Raw genomic sequence first — 17,403 nt, 5'->3', positions numbered from 1 at the left:
GAGTGGGGGGGGTATCCATCTGAACTTTATCCTGGCGCTACTGGGGGCTGGAGCCCCAATCCTGTGCTCCTCACAAATAACACCCCGAAACTAGACCCCCTGTACCCCCCACCTCTGCCCGTCCCAACCCCCCGTTCCCTGGCGACCGTACACACAGCCAGCACATAAACACATCATGATAGCTGGACAAGCTGCAGCCTGGATAAATATTTCTGTAGCAGTTAATTAGATAGAACTGATCCCATTCCAACAAGGCGGCCTGGATCTCTCCTTCCCTTCCCCCGGCCCTCTCCTTCCCTTAACCCCAGCCTGGCCCTCCTTCCCTTAACCCCACCCTGGCCCTCTCCTTCCCTTAACCCCACCCTGGCCCCTCTCTTTCCCCCTCACCCCCACCCTGGCCCGCTCCTTCCCCCTCACCCCACCCTTGCTCTCTCCTTCCCCCTCACCCCACCCTGGCCCTCTCCTTCCCCTAACCCCACCCTGGCCCTCTCCTTCCCCCTCACCCCCACCCTGGCCCTCTCCTTCCCCCTCACCCCACCCTGGCCCTCTCCTTCCCCCTCACCCCACCCTGGCCCTCTCCTTCCCCCTCACCCCACCCTGGCCCTCTCCTTCCCCCTCACCCCCCACCCTGGCCCTCTCCTTCCCTTCACCCCACCCTGGCCCTCTCCTTCCCCCTCACCCCACCCTGGCCCCCTCCTTCCCCCTCACCCCACCCTGGCCCTCTCCTTCCCCCTCACCCCACCCTGGCCCTCTCCTTCCCCCTCACCCCACCCTGGCCCTCTCCTTCCCCCTCACCCCACCCTGGCCCTCTCCTTCCCCCTCACCCCACCCTGGCCCTCTCCTTCCCCCTCACCCCACCCTGGCCCTCTCCTTCCCTTCACCCCACCCTGGCCCTCTCCTTCCCTTCACCCCACCCTGGCCCTCTCCTTCCCTTCACCCCACCCTGGCCCTCTCCTTCACCCCACCCTGGCCCTCTCCTTCCCCCCACACCACCCCTCTCCTTCCCCTCACCCTGGCCCTCTCCTTCCCCCTCTCTCCTTCCCCCTCAACCCACACCGGCCCTCTCCTTCCCCTCACCCCACCCCTCTCCTTCCCCCTCACCCCACCTCGGTCCTCTCCTTTCCCTTCCCCACCCTGGCCCTCTCCTTCCCTTCACCCCACCCTGGCCCTCTCCTTCCCCCTCACCCCACCCAGGCCCCCACTCTCTCTTCACCCCCCCCTGGCCCTCTCCTTCCCCCTCACCCCACCCTGGCCCTCTCCTTCCCCCCACCCCACCCTGGCCCTCTCCTTCCCTTCACCCCACCCTGGCCCTCTCCTTCCCTTCACCCCACCCTGGCCCTCTCCTTCCCTTCACCCCCACCCTGGCCCTATCCTTCCCCGCCACCCCGGCCCTCTCCTTCCCCCAACCCTGGCCCTCTCCTTCCCCCTCACCCCACCCTGGCCCTCTCCTTCCCCCTCACCCCACCCTGGCCCTCTCCTTCCCCATCACCCCACCCTGGCCCTCTCCTTCCCCCTCCCCCCCCCCTGGCCCTCTCCTTCCCCCTCACCCCATCCTGGCCCTCTCCTTCCCTTCACCCCACCCTGGCCCTCTCCTTCCCCCTCACCCCACCCTGGCCCTCTCCTTCCCTTCACCCCACCCTGGCCCTCTCCTTCCCTTCCCCCCACCCTGGCCCTCTCCTTCCCCCTCACCCCCACCCTGGCCCTCTCCTTCCCTTCACCCCACCCTGGCCTTCTCCTTCCCCCTCACCCCACCCTGGCCCCCTCCTTCTCTTCACCCCACCCTGGCCCTCTCCTTCCCTTCACCCCACCCTGGCCCTCTCCTTCCCCCCACCCCACCCTGGCCCTCTCCTTCCCCTCACCCTACCCCTCTCCTTCCCTCTCCTCCCACCCTGGCCCTCTCCTTCCCCCTCACCCCACCCTGGCCCTCTCTTTCCCCCTCACCTCACCCCACCCCTCTCCTTCCCCCTCACCCCATCCCGGCCCTCTCCTTCCCCCAACCCGGCCCTCTCCTTCCCCCTCACCCCATCCCGGCCCTCTCCCTCCCCCTCACCCCCATCCCGGCCCTCTCCTTCCCCCTCACCCCATATCTCTCTCTCTCTAGCTCCTTTTCTCTCTATCTCTCTCTCTAGCTCCTTTTCTCTCTCTAGCTCCTTTTCTCTCTCTAGCTCCTTTTCTCTACCTCATTTTCTCTCTCTCTAACTCCTTTTCTCTCTCTCTCTCTCTCTTTAGCTCCTTTTCTCTCTCTCTAGCTCCTTTTCTTTCTCTCTCTCTCTCTCTCTCTCTCTCTCTCTCTCTCTCTCTCTCTCTCTCTCTCTCTCTCTCTCTCTCTCTCTCTCTCGCTCATTTTCTCTCTCTCTAGCTCCTTTTCTCTCTCTCTAGCTCCTTTTCTCTCTCTCTCTCTCTAGCTCCTTTTCTCTCTCTAGCTCCTTTTCTCTCTCTAGCTCATTTTCTCTCTATCTCTCTCTCTAGCTCCTTTTCTCTCTCTCTCTAGCTCATTTTCTCTCTCTCTATCTCTAGCTCCTTTTCTCTATCTCTAGCTCCTTTTCTCTCTCTCTAGCTCATTGTCTCTCTCTCTCTCTCTAGCTCCTTCTCTCTCTAGCTCCTCTCTCTCTAGCTCCTTTTCTCTCTCTATCTCTCTCTCTCTCTCTCTCTCTCTCTCTAGCTCCTTTTCTCTCTCTCTAGCTCCTTTTCTCTCTCTCTAGCTCCTTTTCTCTCTCTCTAGCTCCTTTCTCTCTCTCTAGCTCATTATTTCTCTCTCTAGCTCCTTTTCTCTCTCTCTCTCTAGCTCCTTTTCTCTCTCTAGCTCATTTTCTCTCTCTCTCTAGCTACTTTTCTCTCTCTAGCTCCTTTTCTCTCTCTCTCTAGCTCCTTTCTCTCTCTCTCTAGCTCCTTTTCTCTCTTTAGCTCATTTTCTCTCTCTCTCCAGCTCCTTTTCTCTAGCTCCTTTTCTCTCTCTAGCTCATTTTCTCTCTCTCTCTCTAGCTCCTTTTCTCTCTCTAGCTCCTTTTCTCTAGCTCCTTTTCTCTCTCTCTCTCTCTCTCTCTCTCTTTAGCTCATTTTCTCTCTCTCGAGCTCATTTTCTCTCTCTAGCTCCTTTTCTCTCTCTAGCTCCTTTTCTCTCTCTAGCTCCTTTTCTCTCTCTCTAGCTCCTTTTCTCTCTCTCTAACTCCTTTTCTCTCTCTCTCTTGCTCCTTTTCGCTCTCTCTTGCTCCTTTTCGCTCTCTCTTGCTCCTTTTCTCTCTCTCTTGCTCCTTTTCTCTCTCTCTTGCTCCTTTTCTCTCTCTTGCTCCTTTTCTCTCTCTCGAGCTCATTTTCTCTCTCTCCAGTCCCTTTTTCCTCCTCTCTCTCTCTCTCTCTCTCTCTCTCTCTCTCTCTCTAGCTCCTTTTCTCTCTCTAGCTCCTTTTTCTCTCTCTCTCTCTCTAGCTCCTTTTCTCTCTCTCTCTCTCTCTCTCTTGCTCCTTTTCTCTCTCTCGCTCCTTTTCTCTCTCTCTCTCTTTAGCTCCTTTTCTCTCTCTTGCTCATTTTCTCTCTCTCTCTCTTTAGCTCCTTTTCTCTCTCTAGCTCATTTTCTCTCTCTCTTTCTCTCTAGCTCCTTTTCTCTCTCTTTCTCTCTAGCTCATTTTCTCTCTCTCTCTCTAGCTCCTTTTCTCTCTATCTCTCTCTCTCTTTAGCTCCTTTTCTCTCTCTCTAACTCCCTTTCTCTCTCTCTCTCTTGCTCCTTTTCTCTCTCTCTTGCTCCTTTTCTCTCTCTCTTGCTCCTTTTCTCTCTCTCTTGCTCCTTTTCTCTCTCTCTTGCTCCTTTTCTCTCTCTCTTGCTCCTTTTCTCTCTCTCTTGCTCCTTTTCTCTCTCTCGAGCTCATTTTCTCTCTCTCCAGTCCCTTTTTTCCTCTCTCTCTCTCTCTCTCTCTAACTCCCTTTCTCTCTCTCTCTCTTGCTCCTTTTCTCTCTCTCTTGCTCCTTTTCGCTCTCTCTTGCTCCTTTTCTCTCTCTCTTGCTCCTTTTCTCTCTCTCTTGCTCCTTTTCTCTCTCTCTTGCTCCTTTTCTCTCTCTCAGCTCCTTTTCTTCTCTCTCTCTCTCCAGTCCCTTTTTTCCTCTCTCTCTCTCTCTCTCTCTCTCTCTCTCTCTCTCTCTCTCTCTCTCTCTCTCTCTCTCTCTCTCTCTCTCTCTCTCTCTCTCTCTCTCTCTCTCTCTCTCTCTCTCTCTCTCTCTCTCTCTCTCTCTCTCTCTCTCTCTCTAGCTCCTTTTTCTCTCTAGCTCCTTTTCTCTCTAGCTCCTTTTCTCTCTCTCTCTCTCTTGCTCCTTTTCTCTCTCTTGCTCATTTTCTCTCTCTCTTTAGCTCCTTTTCTCTCTCTAGCTCATTTTCTCTCTTCTCTCTCTCTTTCTCTCTAGCTCCTTTTCTCTCTCTTTCTCTCTAGCTCCTTTTCTCTCTCTCTCTCTAGCTCCTTTTCTCTCTATCTCTCTCTCTCTTTAGCTCCTTTTCTCTCTCTCTAACTCCCTTTCTCTCTCTCTCTTGCTCCTTTTCTCTCTCTCTTGCTCCTTTTCTCTCTCTCTTGCTCCTTTTCTCTCTCTCTTGCTCCTTTTCTCTCTCTCTTGCTCCTTTCTCTCTCTCTAGCTCATTTTCTCTCTCTCAGTCCCTTTTTCTCTCTCTCTCTTCTCTCTCTCTCTCTCTCTCTCTCTCTCTCTCTCTCTCTCTCTCTCTCTCTCTCTCTCTCTCTCTCTCTCTCTCTCTAGCTCCTTTTCTCTCTCTCTCTTTCTCTCTAGCTCCTTTTCTCTCTCTCTCTCTTTAGCTCCTTTTCTCTCTATCTCTCTCTCTTGCTCCTTTTCTCTCTCTCGCTCCTTTTCTCTCTCTCTCTCTCTCCTTTTCTTTTCTCTCTAGCTCCTTTTTCTCTCTCTAGCTCATTTTTCTCTCTCTCTCTCTCTCTCTTTTTCTCTCTCTCTTTTCTCTCTCTCTCTCTCTCTAGCTCCTTTTCTCTCTCTAGCTCCTTTTCTCTCTCTCTTTCTCTCTCTCTCTCTCTCTCTCTCTCTCTCTCTCTCTCTCTCTCTCTAGCTCCTTTTCTCTCTCTAGCTCCTTTTTTCTCTCTCTAGCTCTAGTTTTTTTCTCTCTAGCTCCTTTTTTCTCTCTAGCTCCTTTTCTCTCTCTCTCTCTCTTTCTCTCTAGCTCCTTTCTCTCTCTCTCTCTCTAGCTCCTTTTCTCTCTATCTCTCTCTCTAGCTCCTTTTCTCTTTCTTTCTCTCTAGCTCTCTTTTCTTTTCTCTCTATCTCTCTCTTTAGCTCCTTTTCTCTCTCTCTCTCTTTCTCTCTCTCTCTCATTTTCTTCTCTCTCTCTAGCTCCTTTTCTCTCTCTCTCTAGCTCTTCTCTCTTTCTCTCTAGCTCCTTTTCTCTCTCTGCTCCTTTTCTCTCTCTCTCTCTCTCCTTTTTCTCTCTCTCTCTCTGAGCTCTCTCTCTCTCTCTCCTTTCTCTCTCTTTAGCTCTTTTCTCTCTCTCTAGCTCCTTTTCTCTCTAGCTCCTTTTCTCTCTAGCTCCTTTTCTCTCTCTCTCTCTCTTTCTCTCTAGCTCCTTTCTCTCTCTCTCTCTTAGCTCCTTTTCTCTCTATCTCTCTCTCTTGCTCCTTTTCTCTCTCTCTCTCTTAGCTCCTTTTTCTCTCTAGCTCCTTTTCTCTCTCTCTCTCTTTAGCTCCTTTTTCTCTCTAGCTCTCTCTTTCTCTTTCTCTTTTCTCTCTAGCTCCTCTCTCTCTAGCTCTTTTCTCTCTCTCTCTCTAGCTCCTCTCTCTCTCTCTCTCTCTAGCTCCTTTTCTCTCTCTAGCTCTCTCTTTCTCCTTTTCTCTCTCTCTCTCTCTCTTTTCTCTCTCTCTCTCTCTAGCTCTCTTTTCTCTCTCTAGCTCCTTTTCTCTCTTTTCTCTCTCTAGCTCCTTTCTCTCTCTCTCTTTTCTCTTCTAGCTCTTTCTCTCTCTCTCTCTAGCTCTTTCTCTCTCTCTCCTTGTCTCTTAGCTTTAGCTCTCTCTAGCTCCTTTTCTCTCTCTCTCTCTCTCTCTTTCTCTCTCTGCTCTCTTTTCTCCTTCTCTCTCTAGCTCCTCTTTCTCTCTAGCTCTCTTTTCTCTCTCTCTTTTCTCTCTCTCTCTTCTCTCTTAGCTCCTTTTTTTCTCTCTAGCTCTTTTCTCTCTCTCTCTCTCTCTTTTCTCTCTCTCTTTTCTTCTCTCTCTCTCTAGCTCATTTCTTTTCTCTCTCTAGCTCATCTCTCTCTCTCTAGCTCCTTTTCTCTCTCTAGCTCTTTTCTCTCCTCTCTCTCTCTCTCTCTAGTCTCTCTCTCTCTCTCTCTCTAGCTCCTTTTTCTCTCTCTCTCTCTCTCTAGCTCTTTTCTCTCTAGCTCATCTTTTCTCTCTCTTCTCTCTCTAGCTCCTTTTCTCTCATTTTTCTCTCTCTAGCTCATTTTTTTCTCTCTAGCTCATTTCTCTCTCTCTCTTCTCTCTCCTTTTTCTCTCTCTCTTTTCTCTCTCTCTCTCTAGCTCCTTTTCTCTCTCTCCTTTTTCTCTCTCTCTCTCTAGCTCCTTTTCTCTCTCTCTCTTAGCTCCTTTTTCTCTCTTCTTCCTTTTCTCTCTCTCTAGCTCCTTTTCTCTCTCCTCTTTCTCTTTCTCTCTCTCTCTCTCTCTCTCTAGCTCCTTTCTCTCTCTAGCTCTCTCTAGCTCCTTTTCTCTCTCTCTCTCTTTTTGTCTCTCTAGCTCCTTTTCTCTCTCTCTCTCTCTCTTTGCTCTTTTCTCTCTCTCTCTCTCTCTCTCTCTCTCTCTCTTTTCTCTCTCTCTCTCTCTCTCTCTCTCTCTCTCTCTCTCTCTCTCTCTCTCTCTCTTTAGTCTCTCTCCTTTTCTCTTTCTCTCTCTCTCTAGCTCTCTTTTCTCTCTCTCTCTCTTTAGCTCCTTTTCTCTCTCTCTCATTTTCTAGCTCTCTTTCTCTCTCTCTTTCTCTCTCTCTCTTTCTCTCTCTCTTCTCTTTAGCTCCTTTTCTCTCTCTCTAGCTCTCTCTTTCTCTCTCTCTTTAGCTCCTTTTTCTCTCTCTCTCTAGTTCCTTTCTCTCTCTCTAGCTCCTTTTCTCTCTCTCTAGCTCCTTTTCTCTCTCTCTCTCTCTCTAGCTCTTCTTTTCTCTCTCTAGCTCATTTTCTCTAGCTCTCTTTCTCTCTCTCTCTAGCTCCTTTTGTCTCTCTAGCTCTTTTTTTCTCTCTCTCTAGCTGCCTTTCTCTCTATCTCTCTCTCTAGCTCCTTTTCTCTCTCTAGCTCCTTTTCTCTCTAGCTCCTTTTCTCTCTCTAGCTCCTTTTTCTCTCTAGCTCCTTTCTATCTCTCTCATTTTCTCTCTCTCTCTCTCTCTCTAGCTCATTTTCTCTCTCTAGCTAGCTCATTTTCTCTCTAGCTCATTTTCTCTCTCTCTCCGGCTCCTTTTCTCTCTCTCTCTCTCTCTCTCTCTCTCTTTAGCTCCTTTTCTCTCTCTCTAGTTCCTTTTCTCTCTCTCTAGCTCCTAGCTCATTTTCTCTCTCTCTCTCTCTCTCTCTCTCTCTAGCTCATTTCTCTAGCTCTCTTTCTCTCTCTCTTTAGCTCCTTTTCTGTCTCTCTGGCTCATTTTCTCTCTCTCTGTCTCTCTCTCTCTCTCTCTCTCTCTCTCTCTCTCTCTCTCTCTCTCTCTCTCTCTTTAGCTCCTTTTCTCTCTCTCTCTCTCTCTCTCTCTCTCTCTCTCTCTCTCTCTCTCTCTCTCTTTTTAGCTCCTTTTCTCTCTCTCTCTCTCTCTCTCTCTCTCTCTCTCTCTCTCTCTCTCTCTTTCTCTTCTCTCTCTCTCTCTTTAGCTCCTTTTCTCTCTCTAGCTCCTTTTCTCTCTCTCGCTCATTTTCTCTCTCTCGCTCATTTTCTCTCTCTCGCTCATTTTTCTCTCTCTCTCTCTCTTTAGCTCCTTTTCTCTCTCTCGCTCTAGCTCCTTTTCTCTCCCTCTCTCGGATCACTAATACCTTTGACCTTACACAGCTAGTTAAAGGGCCAACCAGGGTGACTTGTTGCTCTAAAACACAGATTGATTTGGTGTTCAGTAATAAACCAGAGAGCTGACACTTATAGCCAGAAAGCTGTCTAAGAGCAGGTTTAACCTCTCTACTGTTAGAAAGCCGGATCAACTCAGAATACCTAAGAGTGAATTAAACTATTTTGAAAAAGCAATTAAGGGAATAAACTGGAATGATCTCTTGTCCTATACAGACGTGGAAGCTGATAGTCCTTTTTCTATCCACAATACAGACTACAATAAATGGCTTCCTAAAGAAAATCAAATCCAAACCTGGCCAAAAGAGCACTCTTCCTTGGCTAAATGGAGAAATCTGGAAATTGATGAAAGAACGAGATTATGCTCTAAAAACAGCCCTAAAGTCTAAATTAGAGCATGACAGCTGGGTTTACCATGTTGAGAAATAAGGTGATAAAAGAAATCAGACAGGCCAAGGCAAACTTTTTTAACATAATTGGTGAAGCAAATGGAAATTCTAAATTGATATGGGAGAATCTAAAAAAAAGTTAACAGGGAAAGACCATAGTAACACTGCAAAAAGACTAGACATCATGGTGAATAACAATCTAACACAGGATGCAGTTGAAATAGCAACAGCCTTCAATTCCTACTTTATTGACTATGTCAGGTTACTGACACAGAACCCCTCCACTGATTTCTTGGGCTCAGTGTTAGTGAATGACACTCAACCTGTCTTCATCATAAGGGAGGTTTCTGAGTCAAAGGTGAACAAGGTGATTAGCTCACTAAAGAACTCTAAAGCCAAAGATGTGTTTGGGATGGACTCTACCTTTCTTAAAAACTACAAAGAGTCACTCATTGGCCCCATTACTAAGGTCACCAACACATCTATTGGTCTGGGGGTGTTTCAAGGGTATGGAAGTCGGCCATAATAACGGCCATCTTTAAATCAGGCGACCCTGCTGACGTGAGTAACTACAGGCCCATTAGTATACTACCTGTGGTGTCAAAGGTTGTTGAAAAGTGTGTAGCAGAACAACTGATTGCCCACCTCAACAACAGCCCCTTCACATTACACTCCATGCAGTTTGGCTTCAGAGCGAAACACTCCACAGAAACGCCAACTGCTTTCTTCTGGAAAATGTGAAGTCCAAGATGGACAAAGGGGGTGCTGTTGGGGCTGTGTTTCTGGACCTAAGGAAGGCTTTTGATACTGTTAACCATGAGATTCTCATCACAAAATTGTCCAAGTTCAACTTTTCCCCTGATGCCTTGAGATGGATGAAATCATACCTTGAAGGCAGAACTCAGTGTGTCAGAGTGAGCAATGAGCTGTCGCCCACTCTTAGCTATGATGTGGGCGTGCCCCAAGGATCAATACTGGGGCCCCTCCTGTTCAGCCTGTACATTAATGATCTGCCTTCTGTCTGTACTGGGTCTGAAGTTCAAATGTATGCAGATGATACAGTGATATATGTGCATGCAAAGAGCAAACAACAAGCTGCACAAGAACTCACTACTGTAATGGTCCAGGTTACAAAGTGGCTCAGTGACTCGTGTTTGCATCTCAATATGAAAAAAACTGTTTGCATGTTCTTCACAAAGAGGGCAACAGATGCTACTGAGCCAGATGTCTATGTGTCAGGGGAGAAGCTCCAGGTGGTATCCGATTTTAAGTACCTTGGCATCATACTTGATTCCAACCTCTCTTTTAAAAAGCATGTGAAAAGGTAATTCAAATAACTAAATTCAATCTAGCTAATTTCCAATTTATACAAAATTGTTTGACTACAGAGGTAGCAAAACTGTACTTCAAATCTATGATACTCCCCACTTAACATACTGCTTGACTAGTTGGGCCCAAGCTTGCTGTACAACATTAAAACCTATTCAGTCTGTCTACAAACAGGCTCTCAAAGTGCTTGATAGGAAGCCCAATAGCCATCATCATTGTCACATCCTTAGAAAACATGAGCTCTTGAGTTGGGAAAATCTTGTGCAATACACCAACGCATGTCTTGTATTCAAGATCCTTAATGGCCTGGCTCCCCTCCGCTCAATATTTATGTAAAACAGAAAACCCAGACATATGGCAGCAGATCCACAAGATCTGCCATGAGAGGTGACTGTATAGTTCCCCTAAGGAAAAGCACCTTTACTAAATCTGCATTCTCTGTGAGAGCTTCCCATGTCTGGAATACACTGCCATCAGACACACATAACTGCACCACATATCACACTTTCACAAAATGCTTGAAGATATGGCTAAAGGTCAATCAGATTTGTGAACATGGTCCCTAGCTGTGTGTTGCCGCTTTCCATGTTGTCTGTTGTCTGTAGCTTGTGAGGTGTGGAAACACTTTGTTGCTTTTATGAATTTTGTCTTGCTGCTTTTTGTCCTATGTTGCTCTGTCTGTATGCTACGTCTTGCTTGTCCTATGTTGCTCTGTCTGTATGCTATGTCTTGCTTGTCCTATGTTGTTCTGTCTGTATGCTACGTCTTGCTTGTTCTATGTTGCTATTGTCTATATTGTAATTGTTTGTAATAACCTGCCCAGGGACTGCGGTTGAAAATTAGCCGGCTGGCTAAAACCGGCACTTTTACTGAAACGTTGATTAATGTGCACTGTCCCTGTAAAAATAAAATAAACTAAACTAAACTCTCTCTTTAGCTCCTTTTCTCTCTCTCTCTCTCTCTCTCTCTAGCTCCTTTTCTCTGTATCTCTCTCTCTTTAGCTCGTTTTCTCTCTCTTTCTTTAGCTCCTTTTCTCTCTCTCTCTCTCTCTAGCTCCTTTTATCTCTCTCTTTAGCTCCTTTTCTCTCTCTAGCTCCTTTTCTCTCTCTCTCCTTTCTCTCTCTCTTTAGCTCCTTTTCTCTCTCTCTCTCTCTCTCTCTCTCTCTCTCTTTAGCTCCTTTTCTCTCTCTCTCTTTAGCTCCTTTTCTCTCTCTCTCTTTCTCTCTATTTACTCTCTCCCGGTCTTTCTCTAATCTCTCTCTCTCTCTCTTTCTCTCTCTTTACTCTCTCTCTCTCTGTCTTTCTCTCTCTTTACTCTCTCTCTCTCTGTCTTTCTCTCTCTTTACTCTCTCTCTCTGTCTTTCTCTCTCTTTACTCTCTCTCTCTGTCTTTCTCTCTCTTTCTCTCTCTCTCTCTCTCTCTCTCTCTCTCTTACTCTCTCTTTACTCTCTCTGTGTCTTTCTCTCTCTTTTCTCTCTCTGTGTCTTTCTCTCTTTACTCTCTCTCTCTGTTTTGCATCTCTCGTTCTCTCTCTTAATTAAATGTTCAAATCAATTTCAAATGTTTTATTCCTATGTCATTCCTGTAGATATATTGTAACAACAACTTCTCTCTCTAGATGCCTGTCTGTTCGTACTTCCTGAAGGGTATATGTAACAACAGTAGCTGTCCCTACAGCCATGTATACGTGTCCCGCAAAGCTGCTGTGTGCCAGGACTTCATCAGGGGGTACTGCCCTCAGGGTCAGAAGGTATAACACACACACACGTACAGTCAGTCACAAACATTCTCTCCATCTCTCTCTTTATCATGATCTACTGCCCTGTGGCAGAAAAGGTACATTCACACTCATGTACATCCTCTACACAGATATACACTACATTACCAAAAGTATGTGGACACCTGCTCATCGAACATCTCATTCCAAAATCATAGGCATTAATATGGAGTTGGTCCCCCCTTTGCTGCTATAACAACTTCCACTCTTCTGGGAAGGCTTTCCACTAGATGTTGGAACATTTCTGCGGGGACTTGCTTCCATTCAGCCACGCGTCTCGCTCTCTCTGTCTCTCTGTTGTTTCTGATTGTCTGTGTACCACATGCTTTTTCACACTGTCAGGCCTCATTTAAATATTGCACAGAGAAATGAGTATATAAAACAAAAGGGATATTAATATTTATTCTATTAGCTGAAGTGCTTAGGTCTGTGATTTTTCCGTGTGTGTGTGTGTATTGCAGCGTGCTAGCTGGCGTCTGCGTGATGGATAGCAGGCAGTAATTATAGATGGAGAAAGTGCTGATGATGGCTGTATGGGGCAGACAGACACTCCAGCAGTTCAGGGGTTAACCCTGCTTCTCTCTCTCTCTCTCTCTCTCTCTCTCTCTCTCTCTCTCTCTCTCTCTCTCTCGATCTCCATCTTCTTCTCTCGTTCCATCTCTCACTTTGTCTCCCGCTCCCTTATCCGTCCCTCGCTCTCTCCCTCTCTTCTCTATCTACCCCCCACCAGTACCACCTTCACTTTCATTCTCCATCCTTATTCCTCTTCTCCCCGTTTTCTTGTCTCTTTCACTTTTTTGTTATTTTGCTCCTATCTTTCTAATTTCCTCCAATTCGGTCTCTTTCTTGGTCTCTCCTTCTCTCATCCCCCTGATCTCCCACCTTTCTCCATCTCCACAACTCTTTCAACGTCCCTTCCTCTCTTTTCAACCCCAATCCACCCCTCCGTGTCTCTCCACCCCTCCGTGTCTCTCCACCCCTCCGTGTCTCTCCACCCCCCTGTGTCTCTCCACCCCCCTGTGTCTCTCCACCCCCCTGTGTCTCTCCACCCCCCTGTGTCTCTCCACCCCCCGTGTGTCTCTCCTCCATCCTTATTCCTCTTCTCCCCGTTTTCTTGTCTCTTTCACTTTTTTGTTATTTTGCTCCTATCTTTCTAATTTCCTCCAATTCGGTCTCTTTCTTGGTCTCTCCTTCTCTCATCCCCCTGATCTCCCACCTTTCTCCATCTCCACAACTCTTTCAACGTCCCTTCCTCTCTTTTCAACCCCAATCCACCCCTCCGTGTCTCTCCACCCCTCCGTGTCTCTCCACCCCTCCGTGTCTCTCCACCCCTCCGTGTCTCTCCACCCCTCCGTGTCTCTCCACCCCTCCGTGTCTCTCCACCCCTCCGTGTCTCTCCCACCCCTCCGTGTCTCTCCACCCCTCCGTGTCTCTCCACCCCTCCGTGTCTCCACCCCTCCGTGTCTCTCCAAATCTCCCTCTCCACCCCTCCGTGTCTCTCCACCCCCGTGTCTCTCCACCCCTCCGTGTCTCTCCACCCCTGTGTCTCTCCCCTGTGTCTCCACCCCCTGTGTCTCTCCACCCCCTGTGTCTCTCCACCCCCTGTGTCTCTCCACCCCCGTGTGTCTCTCCACCCCCGTGTGTCTCTCCACCCCCGTGTGTCTCTCCACCCCCGTGTGTCTCTCCACCCCGTTTTGTGTCTCTCTCCACCCCCCGCGTGTCTCTCCACCCCCCGCGTGTCTCTCCACCCCCCGTGTGTCTCTCCACCCCTGTGTGTCTCTCCACCCCCTGTGTGTCTCTCCACCCCCTGTGTGTCTCTCTCCACCCCTGTGTGTCTCTCCACCCCCTGTGTGTCTCTCCACCCCCTGTGTGTCTCTCCACCCTCCTCCGTGTGTCTCTCCACCCTCCTCCGTGTGTCTCTCCACCCTCCTCCGTGTGTCTCTCCACCCTCCTCCGTGTGTCTCTCCACCCTCCTCCGTGTGTCTCTCCACCCTCCTCCGTGTGTCTCTCCACCCTCCTCCGTGTGTCTCTCCACCCTCCTCCGTGTGTCTCTCCACCCTCCTCCGTGTGTCTCTCCACCCTCCTCCGTGTGTCTCTCCATCCTCCTCCGTGTGTCTCTCCATCCTCCTCCGTGTGTCTCTCCACCCCTGTGTCTCTCCACCCTCCTCCGTGTGTCTCTCCACCCCTGTGTGTCCTCTCCCCCTGTGTGTCTCTCCACCCCTGTGTGTCCTCCACCCCTGTGTGTCTCTCCACCTCCTCCGTGTGTCTCTCCACCCTCCTCCGTGTGTCTCTCCACCCTCCTCCGTGTGTCTCTCCACCCTCCTCCGTGTGTCTCTCCACCCTCCTCCGTGTGTCTCTCCACCCTCCTCCGTGTGTCTCTCCACCCTCCTCCGTGTGTCTCTCCACCCTCCTCCGTGTGTCTCTCCACCCTCCTCCGTGTGTCTCTCCACCCTCCTCCGTGTGTCTCTCCACCCTCCTCCGTGTGTCTCTCCACCCTCCTCCGTGTGTCTCTCCACCCTCCTCCGTGTGTCTCTCCATCCTCCTCCGTGTGTCTCTCCATCCTCCTCCGTGTGTCTCTCCACCCTCCTCCGTGTGTCTCTCCACCCCCTGTGTCTCTCCACCCTCCTCCGTGTGTCTCTCCACCCTCCTCCGTGTGTCTCTCCACCCTCCTCCGTGTCTCTCCACCCTCCTCTGTGTGTCTCTCCACCCTCCTCCGTGTGTCTCTCCACCCTCCTCTGTGTGTCTCCACCCTCCTCTGTGTGTCTCCACCCTCCTCCGTGTGTCTCCACCCTCCTCCGTGTGTCTCTCCACCCTCCTCCGTGTGTCTCTCCACCCTCCTCCGTGTGTCTCTCCATCCTCCTCCGTGTGTCTCTCCACCCCCTGTGTCTCTCCACCCTCCTCCGTGTGTCTCTCCACCCTCCTCCGTGTGTCTCTCCACCCTCCTCCGTGTCTCTCCACCCTCCTCTGTGTGTCTCTCCACCCTCCTCCGTGTGTCTCTCCACCCTCCTCCGTGTGTCTCTCCACCCTCCTCCGTGTGTCTCTCCACCCTCCTCTGTGTGTCTCTCCACCCTCCTCCGTGTGTCTCTCCACCCTCCTCTGTGTGTCTCTCCACCCTCCTCCGTGTGTCTCTCCACCCTCCTCCGTGTGTCTCTCCACCCTCCTCCGTGTGTCTCTCCACCCTCCTCTGTGTGTCTCTCCACCCTCCTCTGTGTGTCTCTCCACCCTCCTCCGTGTGTCTCTCCACCCTCCTCCGTGTGTCTCTCCACCCTCCTCCGTGTGTCTCTCCACCCTCCTCCGTGTGTCTCTCCACCCTCCTCCGTGTGTCTCTCCACCCTCCTCCGTGTGTCTCTCCACCCTCCTCCGTGTGTCTCTCCACCCTCCTCCGTGTGTCTCTCCACCCTCCTCCGTGTGTCTCTCCACCCTCCTCCGTGTGTCTCTCCACCCTCCTCCGTGTGTCTCTCCACCCTCCTCCGTGTGTCTCTCCACCCTCCTCCGTGTGTCTCTCCACCCTCCTCCGTGTGTCTCTCCACCCTCCTCTGTGTGTCTCTCCACCCTCCTCCGTGTGTCTCTCCACCCTCCTCCGTGTGTCACTCCACCCTCCTCCGTGTGTCTCTCCACCCTCCTCTGTGTGTCTCTCCACCCCCTGTGTGTCTCTCCACCCCCTGTGTGTCTCTCCACCCTCCTCCGTGTGTCTCTCCACCCTCCTCCGTGTGTCTCTCCACCCTCCTCCGTGTGTCCTCCACCCTCCTCCGTGTGTCTCTCCACCCTCCTCTGTGTGTCTCTCCACCCTCCTCTGTGTGTCTCTCCACCCTCCTCTGTGTCTCTCTACCCTTCTTTCTGTCTCTCTACCCTCCTCTGTGTCTTTCCACCCTCCTCTGTGTCTCTCCACCCTCCTCTGTGTCTCTTTTCTCATAGCCTCTCTCCCTCTTTCCCCCTTCTCCCCCTTCTCCTCCCTCTTTCCCCCTTCCCTCCCTCTTTCCCCCTTCCCTCCCTCTTTCCCTCTTCTTCTCTCTCTGTAATGGTAAATGTGCTGACTCATCCTGGTTTGGGGCCCAGTGGAGAGAGCTCTTCTAATAGACCTGAGACATCCCAGCATTCCTTAAATCAAGTGGAAAATTGTTAACTTGGTGTGGAATAAAGATGTTCTGTCCACTTTCACTTTTTTTTAAATCTTCCATTTCTCGGCTCTCTCGCTCGTTCTCTCGCGCTCTCTCTCTCTCTCTTCAGTGTTTTATGAAAATGACAATGTATGAGACAGCTGTGAGTCTTAGTGGACTTGGCTTTTAGCTCAATTTCCCCCCCATCTCCTTATACTGGAGAAAGGCTCTAAACTGTTGTAAGTCTTTGTATGGTCCCATTCCCTGGTCTATAGACCAGCACTATAGCCCCTGGGTGGATATCAGTTAGAATGTAAAGGGTTGAAAATCTGCCCCTCCACTCAGACTGTTGAATTGGAACAGACCGATACTGTAATGGAGACAGACAGGCCTTGCTACATTTTCCAAATGGCGCCAATGTTTACGTTAGGGCATAAAAACATATAGACTTTGTCAAAATCAACACTTCCCATGCATTTGTGAGTGTTTTTGGTTTGCCTCTTCCTGAAAGTGAGCTGAGTCTAAAATCTAACCTGGCCTGGTCCTTGGGGTGCAAGACATGGATGTGATGGGGGTTGGGGTAGGGGCGGTGAGGGTAGCAGAAGGGAAGGTGCCTCATCAGGGAGAGGAGAGGGGTGCCAGTGCTGCAGGGATCATGGGGTGACCTGGAGTCCAAAGTGTTCCCGGAAACTCTATCTGCAGACCCCTCCGCCCCCCGACCCTTGCTCTATTTCTGGAAGGCAGCCATTGCGAGTGGACCCATGAGTTTACCAGTTACATTGCCAACCTCACAAATGCCTGGCCGTCCTGTCTTCAATCAGCTGTTCGTCCGCACCTTTTTTTTAGATATATTTTATTTTCATTATAACCGTTGGTTTAATGGTTATATGGTAATTGTGTCAGCCCTGCACACTCTGACCGCCACACACACACACACTCTGACCGCCACACACACACACCTGAAACACAGAGTAATTCACCACACACATCCCATGTCTGCTTCCTGTGATCTGTTAGGCTCATTTGTGTTTTGTCTGTCCTCTCCTCTGACCTCTCCTCTGTCCTCTCCTCAGTGTAAGAAGAAGCACACCCTGGTGTGTCCAGACTTCTCCAGTACTGGCTCCTGTCCCCAAGGGGCCCATTGTAAGCTCCAGCACCGTCAGAGGGCCAAACGCACCACTCCTAACGCCAGAGCAACTACAGGCCCCTCCGCCACCCCGGCCAAGAAGGCCCGTACCAAGAGGTCAGGACACAGGCTCTTGGTCAAGATAATTGAGCAATAAACCCAATGTCATTTCAACCAGTTTTACCCATTAGAAAGTGGAATGGAATAAATCTAATGAACATTTGAAATGTAACAATAAGTCTTGGAACTCCCTCTCCCGGATCCGGGAGAATTGTCATCAACTGACACTAATTAGCATAACGCAACAGACAAAAAATATTACTAGAAAATATTCATATTCGTGAAATATATTGAAACACAGCTTAGCCTTTTGTTAATCACCCTGTCATCTCAGATTTTGAAAATATGCTTTACAGCCAAAACAAGACAAGCATTTGTGTAAGTTTATTGATAGCCTAGCATAGCATTATGCCTAGCTAGCAGCAGGCAACCTGGTCACGAAAATCAGAAAAGCAATCATCTTAAATTGTTTACCTTTGATGAGCTTCGGATGTTTTCACTCACGAGACTCCCAGTTAAATAGCAAATGTTCCTTTTTTTCCAAAATATTATTTTTGTAGCCGAAATAGCTCCGTTAGTTCTTCGCGTTTGGCTGTGAATTCGACCGGAAATTG

The 17,403-nt window shown here is 49.8% G+C and overlaps 1 protein-coding gene across 1 annotated transcript in view; it reads left to right on the top strand.

The window, feature by feature from the left end:
* Positions 1-17,403, top strand: part of LOC118373427 (zinc finger CCCH domain-containing protein 3-like) — a 118,292-nt gene that overhangs the window by 93,840 nt on the left and 7,049 nt on the right. Inside the window, exons 9-10 of the mRNA XM_052461695.1 lie at positions 11,348-11,479; positions 16,677-16,846. Of these exons, the coding sequence (XP_052317655.1) occupies positions 11,348-11,479; positions 16,677-16,846 (302 nt within the window). The remainder of the gene's footprint in view (positions 1-11,347; positions 11,480-16,676; positions 16,847-17,403) is intronic.

The sequence above is a fragment of the Oncorhynchus keta genome, chromosome 1 (assembly GCF_023373465.1).
Source record: "Oncorhynchus keta strain PuntledgeMale-10-30-2019 chromosome 1, Oket_V2, whole genome shotgun sequence".
Taxonomy (NCBI): Eukaryota; Metazoa; Chordata; class Actinopteri; order Salmoniformes; family Salmonidae; genus Oncorhynchus; species Oncorhynchus keta.
The sequence above is the reverse complement of the archived record's forward strand: the minus strand, read 5'-3'. Positions and strand labels throughout refer to the sequence as shown.